At 38.3% G+C, this 26,076-nt stretch overlaps 1 protein-coding gene across 1 annotated transcript in view; it reads right to left on the bottom strand.

The window, feature by feature from the left end:
- Positions 1–2,333: 2,333 nt before the first annotated feature.
- Positions 2,334–26,076, bottom strand: part of tnfaip8l3 (tumor necrosis factor, alpha-induced protein 8-like 3) — a 41,608-nt gene continuing 17,865 nt past the window's right edge. The window contains exon 2 of the mRNA XM_084124090.1: positions 2,334–4,146. Coding sequence (XP_083980216.1) covers positions 3,584–4,146 — 563 coding nt within the window. The 3' untranslated portion in view covers positions 2,334–3,583. The remainder of the gene's footprint in view (positions 4,147–26,076) is intronic.

Raw genomic sequence — 26,076 nt, 5'->3', positions numbered from 1 at the left:
AGATCATGAGCTGTTCAAAAAATTAGTGTCATTCCTCATTAGCAAGCCCAGACAGAATCTGCTTATGTATCTCACTTTTTCTGTGATGTTTTGGGGCAAAATATGCCCCAAAATAATGCCTTTTTTCTTCTTCTTCCCTACAATAAAAGTCAATGGGGTTCAAAACAACACTGTACCCCACTGACTTTCATTATATGAACATAAAACAGCATTTTTTGTTTGTGTGTGTTTCACCGAAGAAAGAAAGTCAGACAGGTGTGGAAAGACATGTGAGTGAAATGATGGACAGAATTTTCATTTTTGGGTGAACTATCCCTTTAAGCAATTAGTTTAAGAATCCTCAAGAAACTAGTTACTAGCAAAACATCTGCTTTAATACAGATAAAAATATTACATTTTTCTATAAGGAAATTTTTAACCAGTAACTAATAAATCTATAAAGACAGATCTACTGTTCCAGGGTTGCTAATCGGTGGTATCCATTTGCATTATTTCAACTTATTTTTACAGTTGAATTTGTGGTGAAAAACCTTATTGGTTCTCGCACGTCAAGCGAACATGCTTGAGCTTCCGTTTATAATATCTGACGTGTCCATTAATGAATGTTTATATGTGAATAAATGCCTAAATTCAATCTGTTCATCATATAAAGCAATCTTGTCTCTTCAGAAAATTTTGGACTAAGCCGCTCAATTCATATGGATTAGTTTTACGATCTCTTTGTGAAATTTTTGAAGCGCCTAAGTGCTTATCTGTCAATAGAGAGACAGAAATCCCTAAGATTTCACTAAAAAGATCTTCATTTGTGTTCGAAGATGAACGAAAGTTTTAAGGGTTTGTTTGGAATGGCATATGGCTGAGTAATTAATGACAGAGTTTTTATTTTTGGGTGAACTATCCCTTTAATATATCCGTCTCATTTTAAATGGCTGTTAATGGAGAAATAACCTTTTTGTCCCACATAATTATGTAGTTACCAAATGGGAATGAAATGGACCATGCCGACCCCTTGGCTCACAGAGCTATGAGAGGGAATTTGAGTGCTAGTCACTTTTAAAAGTGAATGAATAACAAGTAATACAGAACATTTTCGCCAGGCGTTTGTCGTTAAATCTTCTTTGTCTTGTATTAATTTCTGTCTTAATGCTGTTCAAACCAGGTCTTTCAAATATGTAGAAATGCCAGTCTGTTCTCTTTATGTGTTCTGAAAAGAGGAATTACAACTTTATGTTAACAGAAAAGGAAGTTTTAAACCTCGGACATACATGGTGTGCTCTTCTCTAATTTTAGAGATCTGCTCCATGTTTTCAAGAACTTCTTTGTGTTGTATGAAATGTGTCTTTAGTTATGGTAGAATAGAGTTATTTTAACTGTACTCCCATTAGACACATTATCCAATGCTGCATTCAAGTCCTGTCAGAATGATAATTTTTACAAGGTGAGTGCACATGAAGTCATAATTATCAGTGGGAAACAGGGCTTGTCAATTAGAGAATTATGGTGGAAGCATATTGTTATTGATCATATGTTGTACTTACTGTATGAATGTTGATGATACAATTTCGTTTGTACACATTTTCTAAAAAGCTCAAAATGTAAAAAGGTCAAAATGTATTTAGAAGTATTTATATATATATCGTCTGTGGAAGGCATAGGGCCATAAAATGTTCGTCCAATTATTGGATTCATTATACGTTATACTCAGTTCGTGATTCAAATTTATTGGTTTTAATGGCAACACTATCAACGCCGAAATGATTCTGCACCAGTCAATTGGTACAAGAGCTCTTTAAGTTGTTCATTATTATTGTATTTATTTGTGCTTTGAGACATGAGGTAGTTTAATGCCATCTCTCATCTCGTGACGCTTTTGAAAACTTGAAGCTTTGTGTGCGTTCATGTGTTTTGAAGGAGGTGTGGCTTTGGAGACGCTCTGAAGGGAGGGTGAGATCTCATGCTTTCAAAGCTATTACCTTTAAACTGAGATCCCACAGTGTGACATGATTTACAGCGGAGATAATGTTTATACAGACTGACAAGCAACAGTCATAAAATACTAAATCGTGTGCACTTGGCTTAACTGAACAAATTTCTTGAGTAGAATAATGCTGAGCTCCATTCAGCTCGTCCATCCAAATTCCTACTTGGAGAATTACAATAAACCAGTTTCTAAATGGCAACAGATGGTTGGGGGAAAGATATTGAAGTAGAAATATCCCATATCTGACTTTGTATGGAATGCAGCATAGACATTCTAACTGGCTAAATAGTATGAACTAATTAAACACAGAGCAATCACAGTAGTTGAAAAGACAAAAGGACACTACAGGAAGTTCATATGGATCGTTTAATGACAGCTAATAGTGCTACACTCTGGGGTTATTGAACAGGCTTATGGAATAGTCACATTTCTCTCCTGCATGTATACACATATTAACATGCTCTGAAACATCAGGATCTGGAAAAACCAAGCACAGGATCATGGGAGCTGCTGTGACACTGAGTCATTACAAAGGCAAAAGAGAAAAGACCATAACCCCAAAGTTTATTTACAATCTTTCTGCTGCACTTCAGTTATTTATTTTTGGCGAACACTCTGTTCAACAAAGGTCTGCGCCATATTTTCTATTAAACTCTCAATGCTTTTGCCATCTTAAAAGGATAGTTCATCCAAAAATATATAAATTCCATCATCATTTTCTTGCCCTATCTTGTTTCAAGCCTGTATTACTTAGAGGTGATGTTTTCCATACAAGAAAGTGAATGGCGTTGGACTTCAAAATGAAGTTATGATATATTTAAGTCATTCATATCCACATTCAAATATGCTGTGAGTACAAACTGGGTCAGGTTTGCCATCAATAATACCAAATGACATTGTTTTTTGCATCTTTCATAACTGATTGTTTCACCCAATTTTGGTATAATGAAAAAAGTTGTCAAAAGGGGAAATTATCAGTGAATATGGACAAATTTCAGTGGATTATTTTTATGGTACATTTATTGTTACTTTTTGTTCCAGTTGATTTCATTTTACGGAAAAGGAGACCTGGAAAGATTATGCTAAACATCACCTTTGTGTTCCGCAGTAAAAATAAAGCCATGCCGGTTTGGAACATCAAGAGGATGAGTAAATGACGACAGACTGTTCATTTCGGGGTGAACTATATCCCTTTATCTTAACTGGTTCTTGTAGACATACTGAAGAGAGCTAGGGTTGCATTGATAGGCCATTCTTAAAGCATAGGTAGGTCAAATTTCATACAGTGCATATAAAGGAGCTCTTAATTTAAAACATTCCTGCAATTTCACACAAAGGGCAGGTTTTAGGGACACCGATTCATTCAGGTTTTCCACTTAAACAGATTTTCCCCAAACAATCATTCAGAACATTGACAAAACAGACCAGGATTTGACTTTAATCTGCGTCTGGGTGACCATCCCTACAGGTTGGGTTACAATCCCATCATCAAGTTATCATGACAGCCTATATTTCAAACAAAAAACACAAGTTGTGTAAAATCACTCAGTTCCAATCCCAGCGGCCTGATGGAGTCTCATCTGACGGACTGTGAACTGGAGGTTAAAGTGTGCCTTCATCTAGGAGTTTGTTTATCCCGTCGCAGATCTTCCTCAGGTTAAATCTGTATTCTTCAGATGGGCCGTACAGCTCGGTCAGGAAATCCACGTCTGCGAAATGGTTGAAAACGTGGTCGATTCGCCCGTGGGAGCGCATGGTCAAGTGGTGCTCCACCAGCTCGTGAAGAAGGTCCCTACATTCCATCAGCAGCTCGGAAAGAATGCCGCGGTCGAACGTGTACTCCACCTCGTAAAAGCTCACCACCGTCATGGCTGCCTGGTTCATCTTCTTTTTGAAGCGCTCAACGGTCTCCATCTCATCATGACTGAACTGGTGGTTCCGGTAGAGAATGCCAATTTTCAGCGCGATCTTGATGACATCTTTGATGATCTTGTGGGCTTCCTTTTTGCTCTTGGTGTATTCACGACTGGCCTTGTAGAGTTCGTCCAGAATCTCGCTGCTGGTGTCGTCCGTGAGGAGGTTTGCCACGGCCATGGTGGCCATTTTACTCAAGATCTTCTTTTGGGCCTGAAGGGCCAAACTCTTGGAGTTGAAGCTCTCTTGCCCTATAAAAAGAAAAGCAGACAAAGAATAAAAAAGCAAAGTTAGCCACTCAAAGATTTTTTTCTCTTTCCCATATAAATCATTGTGAATGTCAAAAGTGTTCTAGAGAACATTTTTTTCCGTAAATGGGCTGTAGTGTTTTGAGCACCCTGGTCAAGGACGGCCTATACAGACATCTATATCAAAAATAAAACTGTGCTGAAAGGCATAAAACATGAAACATTCAAAACATTCATCTGTCTTTCAACATATTTTGCTCAAAAAGAAGAGTGAATGTTTTTCTGAACCCTGATTTTTTATGTAACCTCCATTCAGTTGACGTCAAATGAAATGTTCTAGCATTGTTCTGATACATTCCTTCGCTGTTGAATTCTATATCTCTATATCTCTTCTAATGTTTTGCATTTCCAAGTAAGACAGGTTGTTCAACAAGAAAAATAAATATATCTATAAAGAACTGTCTGGATTGTGAAAAATGGGAAGGAAGAAAAAGTGGAATAAATAAGAGTGCTTGCTCAGTGACAACAAAAAGGAAAACCATTTATGAAGTTGAGATGAAATATAACAAAGACAAACATTTTATTTGTTTGTGCATTTATAAAAGCTAATTAGTAGAGGCATAGCATCATTGGCTGATGTCACTGATTTTATGTAACACAATGACATTAATGCAATATTAAAGAGGCACTTTATTGAGCCACTGTAGGTGTGTCACTAAACCAGATTGTTTGCAAATGGAAGGCAGCAAAGCTGTTGATTTACTAATGATTTATACAGTGTCTAATGGACTGTGATAATATTAGAACAAGCTTCCAGGTCAGACTGTACTGTTTGACACTGAGTTCCTCTGGGTGTGTGAGAGCTCTCAGCATGTTCGTTCTGCTGAGGTTTGCTGTCTGTCTGATCTGCTGTTGTAGAGGTGGAAACTGTACGTTCAATAACTCAATAAGATTTAGTCCAAAAATTGGAGAATGAAAAAAAAGGACTGAGGGTTAATGGTCCTGGCAATGAATCTCATGCGGGATTCTGTGATCGGTGATGATGTAGTTTTGGCAAATTTCGCCTCTGAATCTTTATATTTAATGAAATGCATTTCTGTCATGACAACTCTCGGAGTGTTTGGCATGGGAATGGGTATGACAATGTTGATATATTTGGTCTTGTTGGAATAGATCTGACACACGACACACTGCTGTGAGCAAGTAAGACATGCTGCTGCTGTACAATATAGCAATACATGAATTACCCATTGCAGATCTATACAGGTAGAGCTGGGGAAGGTGGAGGGTTTCTGAAAGTGTGCTGCACTTCAAAGGCAAATGCTAACCAAGTATTTGAAAGCTGAGCATGCAAGCTCATTGGCTACTGATACAGCAGGAACCAGTCAGCTGAGCCCTATAGAGAATGATGTGATTGCAAGCAGTCTGAGTTAAGGACCTATTAGTCTGCGCGATCTAGAGTTTCATAACCGAACTTTGTATGTCACAGCACATTGGTGGTAAACTGACTGAAACACTAAACAACAAGTCAGTGTTTCATACAGATCTCTGTCACCCTTCACCACGTGTTAATGCATACATTTTGTAAAACCAATATTTATTCATTTTAATTTACGATTACTACTTCTGTTTTGAGTATAAAAAACAATAAAACAATGTATTTATACATATAAATATAATTAATTACAACAACTTCACTAACTTTCGTTTTAACAACTTCAAGTAGGGTTCACAAAATAGTTCATGCTTCACTTTGATTCAGACATCACTGAAAGGGATCCTGTGATTCAGTATGTTGATTCAGATAACTGCTCAGATAGAATCAGAACCCATGTGTCCCAATGCACATACTATCCATCCAAATTAAATGTGAGATTAGAATAAGTGCAGAAAGTGTTCCAAAGCATAGTGTGCTGAAAAGTGTACCATTCCCAATAGATTTTCTAAGTGTGGATCTGTGCACACTTTATTGGCTAATATTGCTACTTGTTTTCTCTCCAATCTAGGAAGAATAAAATAAATTGAATTAAATAAAATGTGGAGTGTGTACATGACGATGTTAGTTGTGACCGAATCCATGTAACCATGCGACATCATAATTTTATGATGAGGTATATGTCTTAAAGTTTGCCTACTCTTCTGCTACTTTTCTGACTGATTCAAACCACAAATTCTTGAGTTTGTGAGTCTTTTTGAACAATTAATTAAAATAACCAGCTAATGATATTGTTGGTGAATCAGACTACAATGTTTGAGCTAGAAGCAAAACATAAACATGTGCATATTCATGAGGACAGCTCAATGGAATGATGTGTTTTCTTGCCATTATTTAGCCTTTGTTTAAATTCACATTCATTTAGACTTCTGGCTCTGTAGATTCAGCAGGGATGAAAAGCGGTACAGGAAACACGTGTACTGTACACTAATTCCTGAGGAAGTATACACTTAAATGTCTCATAGAAGTGCATTTTAAAAGCACTCATTAAAATGTTTTCTTTGTCTAGCCTTGTTCCTCTTTTTGTACATATTTGTGCTGCATTTTTGCATCATCTCTAATGGACTTCTGAGTATGAGTTACAAATCTTTCAGGAACTTTAAACCACATGCTTTCTGGAAAGGATGTCTCTGCAATAAAAAATTAAAACTGTTTGTGTGTTATTAGTTTTGTTCGAATGTGTTTGTCTATAATTGTGATTTAGACAACATTTTATGGGAGTCATTAATGCAGAACTGTAAATTAATTTCAATATTTCAGTTAGGATGCTGTAGGCCCTTTTTACATCTGGTTTTAAGATGCATTTTCATCAACGTTAAAGAGGTGTAAACAGGGTTGAGCAGTGCACTGCTTCCAGAAGCAGTCAAAACGCATATGGATTGCTTTTGTCGTGTAGACGCTCATGTGGTCGAATGTGATTGAACAGCCACATTGAAAAGCCTACGTGTTTTAAGAATGCGCACCAAAACTTCACTATGATGCGCCAAAACACACAGATAATGATTCAAATAGCCATTTCCAGTTGTTTCTTTTCCATCTGCGTCCTTCCCCGCTCGCTCATAAGCAGCGTAATGGCTTCATTCATTACCATAACCATATTTGTGCGTCACACTCTGTGCTCCCATACAAGTGATGTAGAGTGTGACAAAATAATTCCTGCTACAGACTGTGTGACTTCGGCAATCCTATAAGATCATTATAATTCTCACTGTACAACATGTATGTAGACTGTACAATAATGACACCTATTGAATCGTAAGCTACGACACAAGTATAGAAGAATAAAATGTTATCAGCAAGCGCTAGTGGTAAACAAATACAGCAAGATAAATTGCACTTTGGCAATTGTGGTTTTTATGTGCGTTGAAAGAGGAGGAAGTGAAAGAAGAGAAGATGGACTAGGGAAAAGAGGCCAACTTGGCATGCTAATTTTGCATATGGAGCTTGAGGTAAGCACCCAGACAGCAACATAGTGTTGGCCCAGATCCGGCCCACATCTGGTACGCGTTGAATCCTCATGTACCAGATGTGGGCCGACATTAAGTTGCTGTCTGGGTAGTTTTAAGTTTTAGCGCCATGTCGCGTTGATCAATATGCCATTTCATGTTGCGTTTTAATTGGCTAGTCAGTAGACGTAGGTCGTAGAAGCAAACACACTGTGAGATGATCGTGCTAAATTTCTGACACTGTCGCAGGCTACTGTATCTTTGGTTGCAAGGCCGTGACAACGGCCGTCTTTGAACCTCTCTAATGGCGCTTTTCCACTACACAGTACCAGCTCGCCTCGGCTCGGCTCGGCTCGACTCGGCTCGGCTCTGTTTGGTTTTCCACTGTGTAAAAGTTGTACCTGTACCTGCTTCCAGGTACTTTTTTTCATACCACCTCCGGCGAGGTTCTAAGCGGGCTGAGGCGAGCTGAGGCGATACTAAAATGTGACGTGAAAACACGACAGACTGCTGATTGGTCAGAGAGAATCGTACCAGAATAGTACCAGGTACTATTGTGGAGGAACTATCTGCAATGGAAAACGGAGCGAAAAGCGAGGCGAGTCGAGTCGAGCTGGTACTGGTAATGGAACAAGTGCCATAACTGTACGACGTAGGACCACCGTTTATGAGCCACGAACACAGAAATCGCCACGATCGGTCATTTTTCGCCTGGGACAGCCCAATAAGGTACACTGCCATAAGAGGGGAGGGTCTAGACCAGGGGTGCTCCTGGAGGTACACTGTCCTGCATAGTTTAGCTACACAAACCCAATAAAACAAACCTTAAGCAGCTAATCAAGGTTTACAAGGCAAACGTTCCAGGCAGGTGTGTTGAGGCAGGTTTGAGCTAAACTGTGTTGGACAGTGGCCCTCCAGGAGCATGTTTGGACTCCCCTGGTCTATACAAAATCTGAACATGCATGTTAAGACCAGATGAAAACGGTACTGCGTCTCAGCTGACCACTTGTGATCAGATCACTGAAAATGCCTGGTGTAAACAGGGCCTTAGAAGGTAGCTGCAGATGTAGATAGTAGACGACAAGGCAGCTCGCTAGGTTTGGGAACAGAGCTAAGGTGACCGTATAAGGCCATCGTTTTATCTCAGAGTGTGTGGGTTTATCTTGGGCTGAGCTGGTGAGATGGCACAGGGAGGAGGGTATTGTTTTGTCGTGTTTATCTGTAGGAGGCGTGAGCAATCTGAGAGCAAATTTTATTTAGATACCTCCCAGTTCAAATTACACACTACAGACGTGATTAACATTACAGAACCAAATACAGAGAAGCTGTTCTGTCCTGAACTCCTCTGCCGAGAACCCGTCACTCTCGTTTACTTCCTCACACAAATCACTGTTATATGTCAGTGGGGTGGTCTGGAAAATATGTCATTTGAGAATGCCACGGAATGGCATGTGAATGCCACACAAATGCCCGACCGGAGCTCCAGTCGCACCATTTTTATAAAAAGAAAGCCAGAGTAAAGTTCACTTCTATGCACGCATGCACGTCTGGCTGCCAGGTGAGATGACCAAGGCATGACCTTTAGCAAGTGTCTCTGACAGGAATAATGATGTTCACTCTGAATGACAAACTGGTTCATACAACTGTTGCTCCTGTAGCTCAGCTGGTGGTGCTTGACACTTGCAGCACAGAGGTCCCTTGTGACCACACTTTTGCACTTTTAAAAAGAGTGCTTGATATGGGAAAAAATACTTTAAAATAATATGCTTGTGTGGAAACTGAATGTAATGTTTGAAAACATTTAACTGCATGTAAATTGCAATTAAATGAAAATGTATTATAGATTCTATTTATATTTAAATGCAACTAGTTTAACTTAAGGACACTTTTTGACTCACTTAAGTAGGACTTAATAAGTACATCTTTATATGTAATTTCATATTTACTTCTATTGTCTTTGAAATACAGTTGTACTGTTGAGTGTACTGGCAAGATTTATGGTAAACTAAAATATACTTTAATGTTTAATACCTTATTGTTATAAGATTTGAAGTAGACTTTTTCACAAGGGTTTGATTCTCTCATGTACTGGTAAAATGTACATTAGTTGCTCTGTAAGTGGCTTTCAATATGTCTGCCAAGTTTAAACAGTCAGAATGACAGTATAAAAAAAAAAAAAACAGACTATAATAAGCAGAATGGGGATCGTTTTGGCAATGGTGTCGTCTGTTCGTGGAAAACTCAAAAGAAAAACTTCAGTTTTAAGCATATCGTTGTCATGTAAACGTACCCTAAGACCGTGTCCTGACCAGGCACGACACAATTTTTCCGAATAATTTGAGTTCCACACTGTGCGACCCGAATCACAACTGATCATCAGAGCATGTTTGATGTCTCATGAGTTCACCCTTACATATAATTTGGATATAGAAAAAGTATGCATATTTGGCGTGCTGTCTGGGATCCCAAAGCTCGGAATTTGGCCCGAACCCAGAGTACTCCTCCATCCCTGGTTGGGAAATGTTTAAGAGTGAGGAGTTGGAGGAATGCTGGAAAACTGTCTTGGGATAGAGGTAGGTCGGCTATATATATATATATATACCTCCTCTCTTGCTAATTAGGTTGATTATCTGTAAATGCTCCTCCCGAATTAAATAAAACATAATTTAATGTACAATTGAATGGAGCAGGATTTTGGACGAATTACTTTTTTTTGGAGGCAAGGCTACCAGACGCAACAGATATAGAAAGCACACCAAATGTTGTGTTGCTTGTCAGGTTTGCTTCAATTTACATGGAAGAGATTGCTTAAATCATTTAGCTTAATCAAATGTTATTTCAGCAGCCATTTTATGCTAATGAGTTTGACTGTGACTCATATGTGCGTTTTTTTAATTTTTTTATGATTCATTAAAAGAACCAGCTCATGTAAATCATTTGTTCGTAATTCAAACTACACTTGCACTTTTTTGTGCATTCGGCCTGCACAATAAAAGAAAGATGTTTCGTCTTTGTATATTTTCCACAATTATTTAGTGGTGCCAGAATTTTCAGATTAACCAACATGGGGTTTTCAAACGCCAATTCTGAAACTACTAAGAATTGGCTCTGACACTACTGGCAGTTGGTTTTGCAGTGCACAGGCGTTTGACTGTGTCTGCATCTGTGTCAGGACTGTCGTTTGTTGTTGATGTGAATCGAGGCTTTGTTTAGCATCACTCTCTGTGATGATGTAAAGTCAGTGAGTGACAGACACGACCTGAGGCATCAACACACACCAGACCAACCTGACACTGACCAGCTACACAGGCGTTTCTGCTCTTTTTGGCATTGGTCCACGCTGTGGTCAGGGGACGTAGAGTCTCATAAACCCGGCAGTCTGAGAGAGCAAGTGGAGTTCACTAACAATGAATTACATTTGCAATATGCAAATCAGGTAAATGCATCAACAAATCCAAAGTAATGTGTGCTGTAGACTGTCAGCGTGCGCAGTTGCCCATCTCGCACGCCAGTCCTGAATGAATGCTAAATTGGGGAAACCAAGGTCAAACTCCATTATATAATGAATAACTGCTCATGAATTATTGATCACTAAGAAATGTGCACAAACTTTCTTTTTTAAAAATGTTCAGTTTGCCATTGCTTTACATTGGCTGTGCAATTTTTTTGAAATAATGTGATTTGTTTAAAAAAAGCAAACATGAAGCTGCACCTACTAACCCTCAGTAGGTATGTTTACATGCACTAATTTTCGTCAATCCGAATGAATCCAATTCGATTCAATATTCTGGAAGTTATGCGTACATGAACCCTAAACTTCACAACCAAATTCACTTTTCCCCCATTACATATGCATTTAGGTATTCTGAACAATCGTAACAAATTAAGCTTTAATGTAAAGTGTTACCAATATAATTGTTTTTGCCTTGATGACATAATAGTCGACTAAACATTAGTAAACGACAAAAGGCTTAGTCAACCAAATTTTATTTAGTTGGTTATGCTGCCTTCACATGCTATCGGAGATTTCATACTTCCTACATTTGAAGTTGACGTTTGAAGTAATTACAAGCTCTTGTAATTACAAGCTTGTGTAATCCACAATCGTATTCAAGTGCTTTGTTGTCAAAACGAACAGGAATCATGGAGGACACCAGGTTTATTACTGCCTATTTATTGGAATCTTTTTAAAGCCAAAATGATATTTAACGTCCCATTCATTGACAACCATATAAACATTCTTCACTGGCCACTCACTCTAACTTTAACGTTAACCTAGATAAATGTGTGCTTTTATTAGGTGCATATCCAAGTGTTCGTGTGGAGTGTGGAAGCTGCAATGTAGAACAATGTTACATATAATTACATATTACTAGTCGACTAATGGCTAAAATGAGTGACTACTAATCAACTAGAAACATATGTAGTCGGAGGAATCCCAGGAAAGCTATGTGTGATGTACTGCTCTGAGACAAGAAGGTTGAGGATCCAAAAGGGAAATCCACAATCGTAGTCGAAAACAGGCTAGAGGTCAGAGCACAGTAAATCAGTCCAATCAAACAAACAAATCCAGAGGGTGAGACAGGAACGGGAAAACCAGGACACAGGCAGATATCAAGGAACATAGAAAACAGTGGAATTGCTCAGAAATGCAGTGCAAACAACTAACAAGACTTTGCAGGGAATGAATGTGAAAACCAGGCTTATATGGGGTGAGCTAATCAAGGTAATGACATACAGGTGAATGTGATCATGGCTGATTAGTCTGGGCAAAGGATTATGGGAAATGTAGTATGTTTGTGGATGTGTGGTGATTGTCCGGGTTGGAGTGCCCTCTGATGGTTATCCCGGGCACTCTCACTAGTGACCGTTACACTATGGAACCCTTGAGGGGACATGGTGGTGGAAAAAAATATGAGATGGGAGAAAAAATAATAAGTCAATGCGTCAATAAGTCAAACACAAATGTTTTGCGATCACTTACAAAACCTTTTGCGTTCCCCCGAATCATTTTGCGTTTGCTCGCAAACCGTTTTTAAAAGCAATTATTTAATAAGTCTTCAGTCTCGTCCACTAACCAGTTCACAAGACGTTAGTAAACATATTCGCATGTTCATAAGAAATCAAGCGTATAACATTGGTTATATCGCTGCACTCCCTGCTCGTATCCATGCAAGACTACATGGATGGGCTGGGAGTTTTTGCCCAGAATAACCATACCGCTAATCCAAATTGTATGCTAATTGTCAGTTGTCTAATTGTATGCTAATTGTTATCGTATATAATATATATTTCCCGAATCCGACTGAGCGTTTACATTGTTAGGTCTACACCACTCCTTCCAATCCAATTGAAATTTAATTCAGATTGACTTCAGTTGAGGTGTTTACATGAAGGCTTTTTAATCTGATTGAGTGCGATTCCTATTTGATTATTAGGGTGAATGTAAACATAGCTAGTGAAGAACAACCAGAGCTTAAGAAAACACACAAAATTGTAAAAAATTAAACATAAAATAGGGACAAATTTTCATGAGACTGTTTTGGAATAAAGTGCAAATATAACAGCCTTATTTACAAAAAAATGATGAAATGAAAAATGCATGATGCAGTGCTAAACCAGCGCATTGGGCCAGGTTAAACTGGACTGTGGGCGGGTGGTGAAAAAGAACATGCCGAAATACTCCATGCAAAAGTGGCACAAGTGTTTAGTGAATTTAAAAAAAGAAACACACAAGATATGGGGATGTGTACTTATTGAATGAAAATTCTAAAGTTGGTTTTTGTAGACTATTGGCTGGTGGACCAGTTTGAAAACAGTCTGCACTGGGTTTTCCAGCAGGTAAAGATATTGTCTCTTAACAAGTAGCCTGTGTATTTTGCTGTCATAATAGTGTGCTGGTGTCCTGTTAACCTTATCTTGTGTTTGGAACAGAAAAGCACAACTAAAGATGGAGAATGATGAATGCTCTTGATGCTTGCATGACCTCTACATACAAAACAAGCTAAACCCACATAAGTATGACTGATTTGTTTTTGAAAAATAAAAATAAAATAAATAATCAGTCAGAATTCAACATCAATTAAAACTCTTTCTGACTCTCTGTCCCTTTCTTGTTTTCATCTGCCCGTCTGTGTTTGCTTGCAATGTTCAGGCTGTTGTTGTGGTGTGCAGAGACCAGATGCAGCACTATATGCTGGATGACATTAGGGAAGTCACTGATTCTGTGCTTGGTTTGAGTTGATTTTGTCTTGTATTTTATTTAGTTATTAAAATATAGCCATTGCTTTAGCATTTCAAACCTAGAAAACGTGTTTTGGTGAAACATTCTGTTTGAAAAGTGCATAGGGAGAGCCAATGGATCCTTTGTGTTCATGTGTTTGCATATTCACCTGTTTCAATCAACCATCTGTAGGAAAATGAGGTGGGATGATTTTAAATACATGACACACCTTTCTTTGCACGATAGACAGGTTTACGTTTCACAAAGTGATTTATCTCTGTAATACTTTTTAAATATACAGTACTTGAGCCAAATGGCTAAACAAACTGCTAGACAAAAAGAAATATAATAATATTTGTATTTTCCCTTCATGATTTTCCGCTCTGTGCATTGTCAAATACTTTCATGAAGGGTTTCCCAGTCCCAGAGGAAGATTTCATTTCTCATAGAATGTTATTGCAAAGGTCAGGAAACTTACTTCATTTTAGTTAGGTTTCATTGAAGTATCAACTCTTTGATTGCAGACTTTGAGTTGGTATTTTGGTAGTTACTTATTGAACCAGACTTGTGTATAGTGTTTTAGACCTTAAAGACTCTGCTTAATAATATGGTATCAGATAGTAATACAATGGCACACTGATTTATACCATATATCATATAGTATAAACATGGTACTTCAAATAAATACCTTTCTAAAAATTAGTGTGCATAGTTGTGTTGAATGTGCACTTATAGTACAATTAAAAGTAGCCTATATTTTTAAAACATTGTACTTGCAGCTAGTGAAATATAAGGGCACTTAAGTGTGATTAGAGTACACTTTCATGACTGTTTCTTAACACACTTAAGTACACTTTTAAAAAGTGTGCTTCGTAATAATGTTACATTAAAAGTTTTACTTTAAAGCACATTTTAAATCATGTTTCAATAATCTTTTTGTCATGCTTTAAAGAAGTACACTAATTTTACTGTGTTGACTAACATACTAAAGCACATAAAGCACATTATAATTTCAACATACAAGTTTAACATAAATGCCTGACAGTACATTCAGCAGTACACTATTTCAAAGACAATACATTACATATAAAGATGTATTTAAGTGGTGCTTAAGTCATAATATGAATTTATTTAGATTTAATATAAATTTAAACTATAATACATTTTCAGTTTCCAAAAACATTGCATTCAGTTTGCACATATTCTTTTAAATTGCATTATTTCCATAATAAGTACTCTTTTTAAAAGTGTACTTCTTTTTCACAAGAGATACCATGGTAAAACCATACCTGTCCAAAAACATTGTTGTACTATACCATGTAGAAACCCTAATACTACAGTATATTAGTTTTTGTGTCATATTTGCAGCGGGTGCGAGTTCTGGCTGATATTCTGGATAATAATGACTGCAATGTGTCTCAGTGTGGGAGCAATGAGCCTGGGGCATTCCACTATCCCTAATCCTCCTGTCATACCAGTCATTTATGATGGAGTCACAGAGAGAGAACTGCTAATGACTACTGTGGTGTCACAACATCACACTTAAATTCACCTGACAAGTTCGCAGCTCCAGATTCGAGAAGTGGTACAAGCACCCGCAGGGGTAACGAGTGTGTGTTTGTGATTAACACAAGCTTGTCACAGTGTGTGTGCGCCACAAATAGACATTATTAGAGGTTATTTTTGGTCCTCCAGCGGTGTGTGAGTGTGTGGGTGTATTTGTGTCTCCCCAGGGCTTGCTTTAGAATCACTGTAAATTTAATCAGCGTTGTCAGCGTGGCCAGTTTATACGACTGATGAACGAAACAGGCAAATAAATAAATAAATAAATAAAATAACCCCATCATATTGTAAATGTAATTCAGTTAACCTCACTGGTATCATTAGAAAACAAACCATAATGAGAAAGTGTGTGAAAGTATGTGTGTGTAGAGTTTTAGTTATATTAGTTATATATGCGAGGGCCTATGTTTTTGAAAATGTCCTCACAAATTTAGTGAAACATTGAAAATGTTCTGAAATGTTCAACATTACTTGAAAGACTTGCCAAATCAAGTTTTGCCTTAAAGGGATAGTTCAACCAAAAATGAAAATTCTGTCATAATTTACTCGCCCTCATGTAATTTCTGTTCCGTCATTAATGAATAACTACACAGGAACAAATGAGTAATGCAATATTAACATTCTAGTAACTACTATTAACTAACAAGAAACTCAGATTAACAAATTAGTATGCAGTAGCGCTCAGTTGAATAAAATAGTTCACTATTTGCTAATCAGTAATTAAAATCTTTTTCATAACTCCCAGAGGACTAAGAACTACTGTACTTTATACAGGTTCATAATTAATGTGAATAATGCACAATGTTTAATTAATTCTAAAGTAAAGATCATAATTTCAAACTTCTTGTATGGCTTTCTTTCTTCTGTGGAAACTAAGAAGATATTTTGAGAAATGTCCGATTTCTTGTCTCTCCATACAATGGAAGTCAATCATCACCAAAACAAATTGGTTACAAAATGAGGTTTGGAATGACATGAGTGTGAAAAAATCATGACAAAAGTTTATTTTTTGGGTGAACTAACAGGTTTGTGAGAGAGGGTTATTATTAGGGGAAGGGTTAAGTTTAGGATTTACCAAATATCAACAAAAAAAAAAAAAAGAGAGAGAAATCTATGCGTTGAGATGCCAAAGTTTATATTTTCTAAACCAAAAGCACAACCCCACCAAAGAAGGAGAAAAAGAACAAACTCAAGCATACAAATAGACAGCACACAAGTCAAATCTAACAAGATATGTGGAAAACAACACAACAAAAAAAGAAAACATCACAAAATTGTGTTATGTGTATATGAACTGTTTCATATGGAGTTTCAAACACTGTATGTATTTTACAGAATCCTTTGTGATGCTTTTTGGGGATGTCCTCATTTATACAAAAATTGTATATAAATATATATATTTTTTTATTGTACAAATGCATAAAGTTATCTGTTAGGGTGTAGGTTAGGTGAACAGTATTTATAACTAGCTATATATAAAAACAATAGAAGTCTGTGTAAATATCCCCATTTAGATTAAGTAAACACGCTTGTACGTGTTTGTTAGTATGCTTCTGTGCAGAGGGAGGGGATATTCATCAGATGCACATCTTGCTCTGTTTAATCTTGGTGTGGAAAGCATAATCTGCCAGTGATTAAGTTTATTACGTGTATCCTCACCCACTCCTGCTGAATTCAGTAATAAATAAGGACTCAAATATACTAAACATTATGTTTTACAGCTGTTGACACACTTAAAATTGGAATAAAGAGAGGTTCACTCAAAAACGACAGTTCTGTCATCATTCACTCACCCCCATGATTGATTTAGTTGATTGAATACCCGATGCTTTTGGGTAATGCATGTTAAATAGGCTATAATTAAATTAACATTTATATTAAATGCAATTAGTTTTATTGATCCACTTAAGTCGGACTTAAGTACATTTACATGTCATTTCATAATAACTTCTACTGACTTTAAAATATGTGAATGTACTGACAAGAATTTATGGTAAACAATTTTTTAAATGTAATTTCTATTGAAACTAGTATGTGATGTATTTAGAAATATTTATATATTATAAATATATAATATTTAATGAATTTGTAATGAAGTAACAGTTAAAATTATAATCAAGTACTTTACATGTGCTTTAGTATGTTAGTCAACACATGAAAACAAGTGTACTGCTTTAAAGCACAACAAAGCACAAAGCACAACACTATTAAAACATTACATTTACAATACTGTTCCATCATTAATGAATAACCCAGGAGCAAATGAGTAACGTAATATTAACATTCTAGTAACTTCTATTAACTAACAAGAAACTCCGATTAAAAAATGAGTATGCAGTGGTGTTCAGTTGAATGAGGTATTCACTATTAGCTAATCAGTTACTACTTTTTCATACCTCCCAGAGGACTAATAAAGACTACTATATACAGGTTCAAAATTAATGTGAATAATGCACAATGTTTAATTAATTCTAAAGTAAAGATTGTGGTAACCCACTAGTAATTACTCAAATATTACCAAATCCTTCACAAGGAATTACCAATAATTTGGAACAGTATTCTAAAGTGAAAAGCATGATAACTCTTTTTATTTTGAAACCATAACCGTAGTAATATACTGGTAACGAGCAGTGTTTTAAGTTGAGCTACCGCTTATCTCCAAGGTTTTCAAAAGCTGATACTATCAGAGTTAGAACTAGATATTTGTCATTTACTTTTGTTACCTAAAATGAAAGAAGAACACTTCAAAACAATTAATGATGACATTTATCCATGTAATGAATCCGAGTAAGGTTTAATTTGGATGGTAATGGATTGAATCTCAGGAAAAGGAACATCTTTTCTACAATTGTACATTTGTTAAGTGGGGCAGACTTTTGGGCAGTTCGTGGGACAGACTGATTGATAAAAAAAAAAAAAAAAAAGCCTGCTTTGATGATCACATTGTTAAATTTGGTGTCTTTAAATTTTTATTTCAATCCTTAAAGCAATTTAAGGAATTAAATAAAACATCCTTCCAGCCTTACGCCACCCCCCGGTTGTGACCTGGTCTGTTCTGATGTTTCACAGATCATGTCCTCAAGTTTTAAGCCTCCATCAAATTCTGTCAGTCATCCTTCTCGACTCGACAGTGAGCTACAGCATCTGTGCCATGAGCATGAGTCAGGGAATTAGTTCAAGTGGCTCAGTCCATTTGAGCCGCATAAACATTGGCGTCCCAGTCAGGTCTGAGCCTGACGTTGACCTGAGGACACAGGTGGGTGCCCTTGAACTGTCCGATTTGGGTGCAACTACTTACCAACCTGTCATGCCAGGGACTAGAAAGTATTTGTTTTCCCGGCTACTCAATCACGCCCTCCTCAGCCATATGCTCCTGATGCTTGCAGACTTCCTTCCCCTCCTATCCCTAAAGAGTTTCAAGAGTTTCTAACACCTGCAGACATGCCCTTACCTACGCCCTCCCTAAGTTCATTCGGCCTGATCCGGGTGAGTTTGCTGAACTCAGAATAGCTTTGGTGAACTAAATTTTTCAAATACCAGATCTTAGTGGATCACCAGAATGATAGCGGATGCTTATTTGAACTCACCTACCCCATTCAAAGATAAAATGGCCTTAAGCCTTAAGGAGGATTGCTATTGCTATATAGCGGAGAGGAAATGGCACAAATCAAAAGACGCTTCTGACCTGAGTATGTATCAATCTCTCCTCTCTTCCTTTTCTGTTGATGTTCATGCTGCAAAATCTTCATACTTCCACAACAAGATCAACAGCTCCTCCAACACACGATTACTCTTCAAGACATTCAACTCTCTCCTCTGTCCACCTCCACCACCACCCGCCTCCTCCTTAACTGCTGACGATTTTGCGAACTTCTTCACCAACAAAACAACATCTATCAGCAGTCAGTTCTCAGCTCCACACACACAGGAACCCAGACCGACCCCTTCCACAGCTAATATCCCTCTGTCCTCCTTTTCTTCGCTAACCGAGGAACAAGTATCTACACTTCTCCTCTCCAGTCACCCTACCACCTGCCCTCTAGACCCCATCCCCTCACACCTTCTACAAGCCATCTCTCCCACACTTCTACCATCACTCACACACATCATCAACTCATCCCTCCAGACTGGCACTTTCCCCACAGCATTCAAGCAGGCTCGGGTTACTCCACTGCTGAAAAAACCAACGCTAAACACATCATTTGTAGAGAATTACAGACCTATCTCTCTCCTACCATTCATTGCGAAGACACTTGAAAGAGCTGTTTTCAACCAAGTAACATCCTTTTTGTCTCTAAACAACCAGCTGGATGTCAACCAATCTGGCTTCAAGAAAGGGCATTCAACTGAGACTGCATTACTGTCAGTCACGGAAGCCCTACGGATCGCAAAAGCTGCTTCCAAATCTTCAGTCCTCATTCTCCTGGATCTGTCTGCTGCCTTCGACACTGTGAATCATCAGATCCTTATGTCCAGCCTCTCATCACTGGGCATCACAGGAACTTCACTCCACTGGTTTGAGTCCTATCTCACAGGTAGGTCCTTCAAGGTCGCATGGAGAGGCGAGGTATCCAGAGCACATCAACTGACCACAGGGGTTCCCCAGGGTTCAGTTCTTGGTCCCCTCCTCTTCTCCATCTACACTACATCACTGGGACACATCATACGGGCACACGGTTTTTCCTACCACTGCTATGCTGATGACACGCAGCTCTTCCTCTCATTTCAACCAGATGATCCCACAGTAGCTGCACGGGTCTCAAGCTGTCTGGCGGACATCTCCACATGGATGAAGGAACATCACCTGCAGCTCAACCTGGCAAAGACTGAGCTTCTCGTCCTCCCTGCCAATCCGTCTCTACAGCACGACTTCACCATCCAGCTAGAGTCATCATCAATCACCCCATCAAGGTCGGTCAGAAATCTTGGAGTAACGTTTGATGACCAGCTGAACTTCACAGATCACATTTCAAAGACAGCTCGATCATGCAGGTTTGCACTGCACAACATCAGGAAGATCAGGCCTTTCCTAACTGAGCATGCAACACAACTTCTCGTCCAGGCCCTGGTCATTTCTAGGCTTGACTACTGTAATGCTCTTCTGGCCGGACTTCCAGCATGTGCAACCAAACCCCTACAGATGATCCAGAATGCTGCAGCTCGTCTCGTCTTCAACGAGCCCAAGAGGGCCCACGTCACTCCTCTGTTCATCTCTCTGCACTGGCTACCTCTCGCTGCTCGCATCAAGTTCAAGGCATTGACGCTTGCTTACAGATCTATCACAGGCTCAGCTCCCTCCTACTTTCACTCACTCCTACGAGTCTACATCCCTACCAGACGCCTACGATCGGTCAACGAGCGACGTCTCGTGGTTCCATCACAGAAAGCCACAAAATCACTTTCCAGAACATTCTAATTCACAGTTCCATGCTGGTGGAACGCTCTCCCCACCCTCATGCAGAATCCCTGACAACATTCAAAAGACAGCTATCTATTCCATGAGCACTTAACCTCATTAAAAAAAAAAAAAAAAAAGCCTGATAAGCCTGATAAGTGATGTTTCCCTTTGAAACATCACTTATCAGGCTTATGCTACTCTGAATAATGCCTGAACTTCGTATTTTGAGCACTTCTTGCGTTGTTGTTGTTTTTGCCTCTTCTTGATGACTCGCTTATTTTAGTCCTAATTTGTAAGTCGCTTTGGATAAAAGCGTCTGCTAAATGACTAAATGTAAATGTAAATGTATTGTCCTTGAGAAATTTGACTTCAAGTGAGGTGATATCTCCACCTTCCAGAGGTTTGCTCTTCATGTGCAGTCACTAGTGGGCCTACTGAAGACCCTGGAACGTGATGGTGAACTAGAACTGAGTTGAGGGTCCCATGTTATGTGCTTCTGAGTTACAAGCTTCCTCCTGAGCAGTGAGCTGAGTTTTACTGTCATATGTACCTCCAACCTGACATGACAACCCCTAGTCTGGCTGACTTATAGAACTGTCTCCTTTACGAAACCTAGTGCCACAGCTATGTTGCTAAGCCAATGCCTTTGGGCTTGCACACTCAGTCAGACTCTGGGAAGAGAACTGTGACCATCCTGCATGGGGTTAGAGAATCCCTGCTTGAGACTCCCTTCCCTCGGAAAGATCCTGTTTCACAAACCAAGCCTGCTAAAGTGAAACAGTATTGCCCTTTCTGATAAGACTGAGCATTACCTGAGCAAGTGTGCATTATTCGCCAATCATACCTCAGACCAGGTAAGGACATGAGTTCGTAGTAACAACCGTTGTTGGATTTGCGCCAGGGCACACCATGCTGCTCAATGTGACCTAAAGAAGCCTTGCATCCTGGAAGGATTCAGCTAACATGGAGAAGAGCCTGACGAATTCTTCTCCGGATAGGTTCATTCTGGATAAACCCTCAGTCGGATGACAAGTTATGTTAAAAGTGTTTCCTGTGAATCTGCATTATGAAGATCACACCTTCGCTCTTCTTGTTGATAGCTCTGAGAGGACTATTATGCTCTCCACTGTGGTTTGGGCATCCTGGGTGTACCTGAAGACCTTCTATTGCGGATGGTGAGAGATGATATTTAGGTGCTTGATGGTTCCTCCATATCCTTTCATATCTCTCCCCTCTGTAAACCCCAGATCAGTTATAAGATTGACAATGCCTTTATTGCAGATCGTCTTAACCTACTGCATCAGTCTTACCCTGTAGAACAGATACAATGGAAGTACAGACATCTGCAAGGTCTTCCTATTTGATCGCTTAAGTACAGCCTTTACTTCTCATCGGTTCTGAACAGCCCCATCTCATTACTCCTACAGAGCCTGTTCGATGGGGTGGTCTGTGCACCAGCTGCAGTTCATACACACCTAGGATGGACGCAGGGCCGCATACCTTCCATGGAGTGGTCTCCTATCACACAACTAAATAAAAGGAAGACATTCCCAGGTCCTTGGGGAACGATTCTGGTCCAGGTTCATAAGGGATTATTTCCCTAGCCTCCAAACTCAGCAGAAACTCATTTGTTTTGATCGTAGACTCTCAACTACCTTGGAACTTATGGCCTGTGAGACAAGTCATCAAGACCCGCCTTAGTCCGGATGGTCATATCAGGTAAGCTGATATGGAGATAAAGAGCCAAGTTGATACTTGACCGATAGCACCTTTTATGGAAGCAAAGATGCTCTTTGCCAGTTTGAGGACACGCAATACAAACAAGCGCAATTGACAATGAAAGCCGAGGAGACTTACGAGTTGATGAGTTGATGTAATATGCTCTCGTTCATAGAGATTTTTAGATGAATACCGAGGCTTTTTAGGTTGGGTAGAAATCTACAATCTCTGACCCAGTTTGTTTGCTGGCTGCAATACGCTGTATTTCCTGCCAACTGGCATCCCGGGGTGTCGAAATACTATTGGGTGAACTGGCAGTGGGCGAGATCACACAGACCAAAACAAAAACAGACATTCCAACACGGAACACACATTTCAAAGTAAAATAACTGGCTGTAGTTTTTCAGAGAAACGAGTATTGAACTCAGCATGTTTCCTAAATATCTGCAAACATTTATGGTATTTTTATGCTTTAGTAGAGTGAAAAAGTTACATACATCACCTTTAATGATGTGATGTTAATCTGCATTCTGTTATAATACAGAATGTGTGATAAGCATTATGTTTTGGTAAATGCTGCTCATTTATGCCACCCATATTTGGGCACTGTATGTTATTAATGGCAATTTATCGCTTATGCCATGTATTTTCTGTGAGATACCTCATTTATGTATATTAGTCAAGTCAAGTCACCTTCATTTATATAGCGCTTTTAACAATATAGATTGTTTCAAAGCAGCTTTAGAGTGATAATAGGAAATTAAAGTAACAGAGATTGTTTTGGCTTTACAGCAGCTCTAAAATAAAGTTATTGTCCAGCTAAAGTTAGTTTTGATTGATTCACTTCCGTCACAACGATCATTAGTTATTAACTTAGGGGCCGCTAACACGACACCGTTCTAACAGAAAACCCTTAATGCGATCCGGCCGCTCATTTGCACAAAACAGTGCCTGGTGGCTCAAGAACGCAAACCATGAAATAGGTTCCAAGGTACAAGCCTTGAAAAATTTATAATACAGAATTTTTTATTGCTTCTGTGTAGCCACGTGAACCGGAATTATCCTGACAATGTTTTATCTGTACAGAGGTAAAGGGAAGGAAGGAGGCCTTCACAGGGGAGAGACTAGCTCAGACTGCGTTAAACCTCGGGATAAACAGAGAGACTAATATTAGCATAGATGCCATCCTTCTTATGATGTAACAAGTACATCAGGATTTATGGGAAGTGTTCCCGGTTCCAGCTGACCTAATCTATGCAGCCTAACATTGAATTATAGAAGTCTATAATGTATTATGTGTATGCTAGATCAAAGAGATGTGTTTTTAGTCTAGATTTAAACTGACAGAGTGTGTCTGCTTCCCGGACAATGTTAGGAAGACTGTTCCAAAGTTTTGGTGCTAAATAGAAGGATCTACCGCCAGCAGTCGATTTTGATATTCTAGGTATTATCAACTGGCCGGAATTTTGAGATCGCAATAGACGTGACGGACTATAATGCATTAAGAGCTCGCTCAAGTACTGCGGAGCTAAACCATTTAGTGCTTTGTAAGTTATCAGCAATATTTTAATATTACACTATGTTTATGTATAGAAACCTCACTGATGTGAATTGGGGATAATTATGTTGTATTATGTAAAAGAGAATGCTTATTATTTTTTATATATTTTGTTTATTCATTACCTTTATTGTAATACATTTTTCTTCAGACTATTTACATCTTTGAATATACATTTGTGGCCCATACCTCTACCTCCAGCTGTCCATTACCTGTCCATTACCAAAAGTCCAGTACCATTACCTGTCTCCTAATTTATTGTGCTCTGACAAGCTCCCAGGGTGGTTTACTCGCCCATTACCTAATTAGAACTTAACAGTCCAAAAGCCTCTCCAACAGGAATATTCTACAAAATTTCTCTTTTGTGTTCCACAGAAGAAAGTCAATCATACAGGATTTGAATAACATGAGGGTACGTGAATGATAGAATTTTCATTTTTGGATGAGCTATTATTGTAAGTTTGGTTATTCTTTATTTTAAGGTGTCATTGTTACAGTGTAATTATATATTTATGTACTGCGTAATATTAAGCAACTACATGTATTTACTGTAGGGTTAGGGTAGGATTAGTATTTGGTTGAGGGTTAGTTGCATGTAATTATGCATCATTTACTGTTATTACTATGGTAAGTACATGTAACATATGTAACAAGGACACTGTAAAATAAAGTGTTACCGTAAGTTTTACTGCTTCCTGTTCCATAACACAAAAAGTCACAGTCAGAATCACTGAACTGTTCAATTATGATCAGAGAATAACTTCACCAGGATCTGACAGCAGGTGTGTCGTTGCGTTCAGTTGTGGTCGGCTCTGATCATAGGGAGGACAGTACATGTTCTGATTGGACGCAGCAGTTGGAAAGAACTTGTCACATATTATCACTATATAGTGTGGGACTTTTTTACATTCCCCTTTTTCACTTTTTATGTGTTTACAGATCACTGAAAACTAAGTGAATTGATTTGTCAGCTCAAAGCAACAAGCAGAGACAACACACCATCAGCACAGTCTCCTGCTTGCTTGTGTGGGTTCTGTGTTTAATCGGATCCACCATTTAATGTAATGCATCACGAATCCTGATAGTTCTCATTCATAAAAATACATTAATCTCTAACCATATCAAAAGGTCAGTACCAAAGTTCAAAGTGTATCAATCAATCACTGAATGTGCCTGATGTTTATTGCCCATACTAAACGAGCAATTGACAAGGAGAAAAAATAGATTTAGTTTACCAAGGTTGGAAAATGAGTCCTTATAAGGAATTAAAGAGAAGGATATTATTAGCTGCGTTTCCTAAATCAAGCATTACTAATATTGCTCATATGCAGGGGGACCTTAAGTATGAGGTCAAGCATGATGCCTCAAGTTGTGCAGCTTGTTGAGGAATAATCAACTTTTATTTTTTTAGGTGATCAGATTTATCTTGATTGTTGTTTTTACTATATGGATGATAACGGATAAAAAAAAATCCCTTAGACAAACTAAAGGAGGGATACGAGTCATATCTAGAGCTCAGAATATTATAGAGCAGTGGTCCTTAGATGTTTCATGCCAAGTACCACCTCTGATAGGTTGATTAAATCCAGAGATGTTGGAACTTGGAACTTGGAACAGTTCTGTACAGTTTCATTAACAATGCAAAGAATGTAGTGCAGCGTTTCTGATTGAGAAGCAATATCTTACCTTTCGTAGATCACCTTAGTTTTTTGATGCTTTCTTTTTAAGTACAGAAATAAAAATTGTATGCACACTCTGATCATTTCTGGAGGACATTGGTCAGTGTTTAACCTATTTACATCTCACAACTATTAGCCATTTGCAAAGCAGTATTATAATTTTACGTAGATTTGAAAAAATATTAAAATTGTGTGTGTTGTGTGTGTGTAAGGTGTGTGTGTGAGAGTCTCATAGTTTAAAGGGATAGAATATACAGTGTTTACAGTATAAAAATCATTGTCTATGGAAAGTCCCCAAAAAACATCTTCTAATCTTAATTTTTTTAATTGTACTTGCAGATATTAGAATATT

The sequence above is a fragment of the Abramis brama genome, assembly GCF_963993115.1.
Source record: "Abramis brama genome assembly, chromosome: 9".
NCBI classification, from domain to species: Eukaryota; Metazoa; Chordata; class Actinopteri; order Cypriniformes; family Leuciscidae; genus Abramis; species Abramis brama.
The sequence above is the reverse complement of the archived record's forward strand: the minus strand, read 5'-3'. Positions and strand labels throughout refer to the sequence as shown.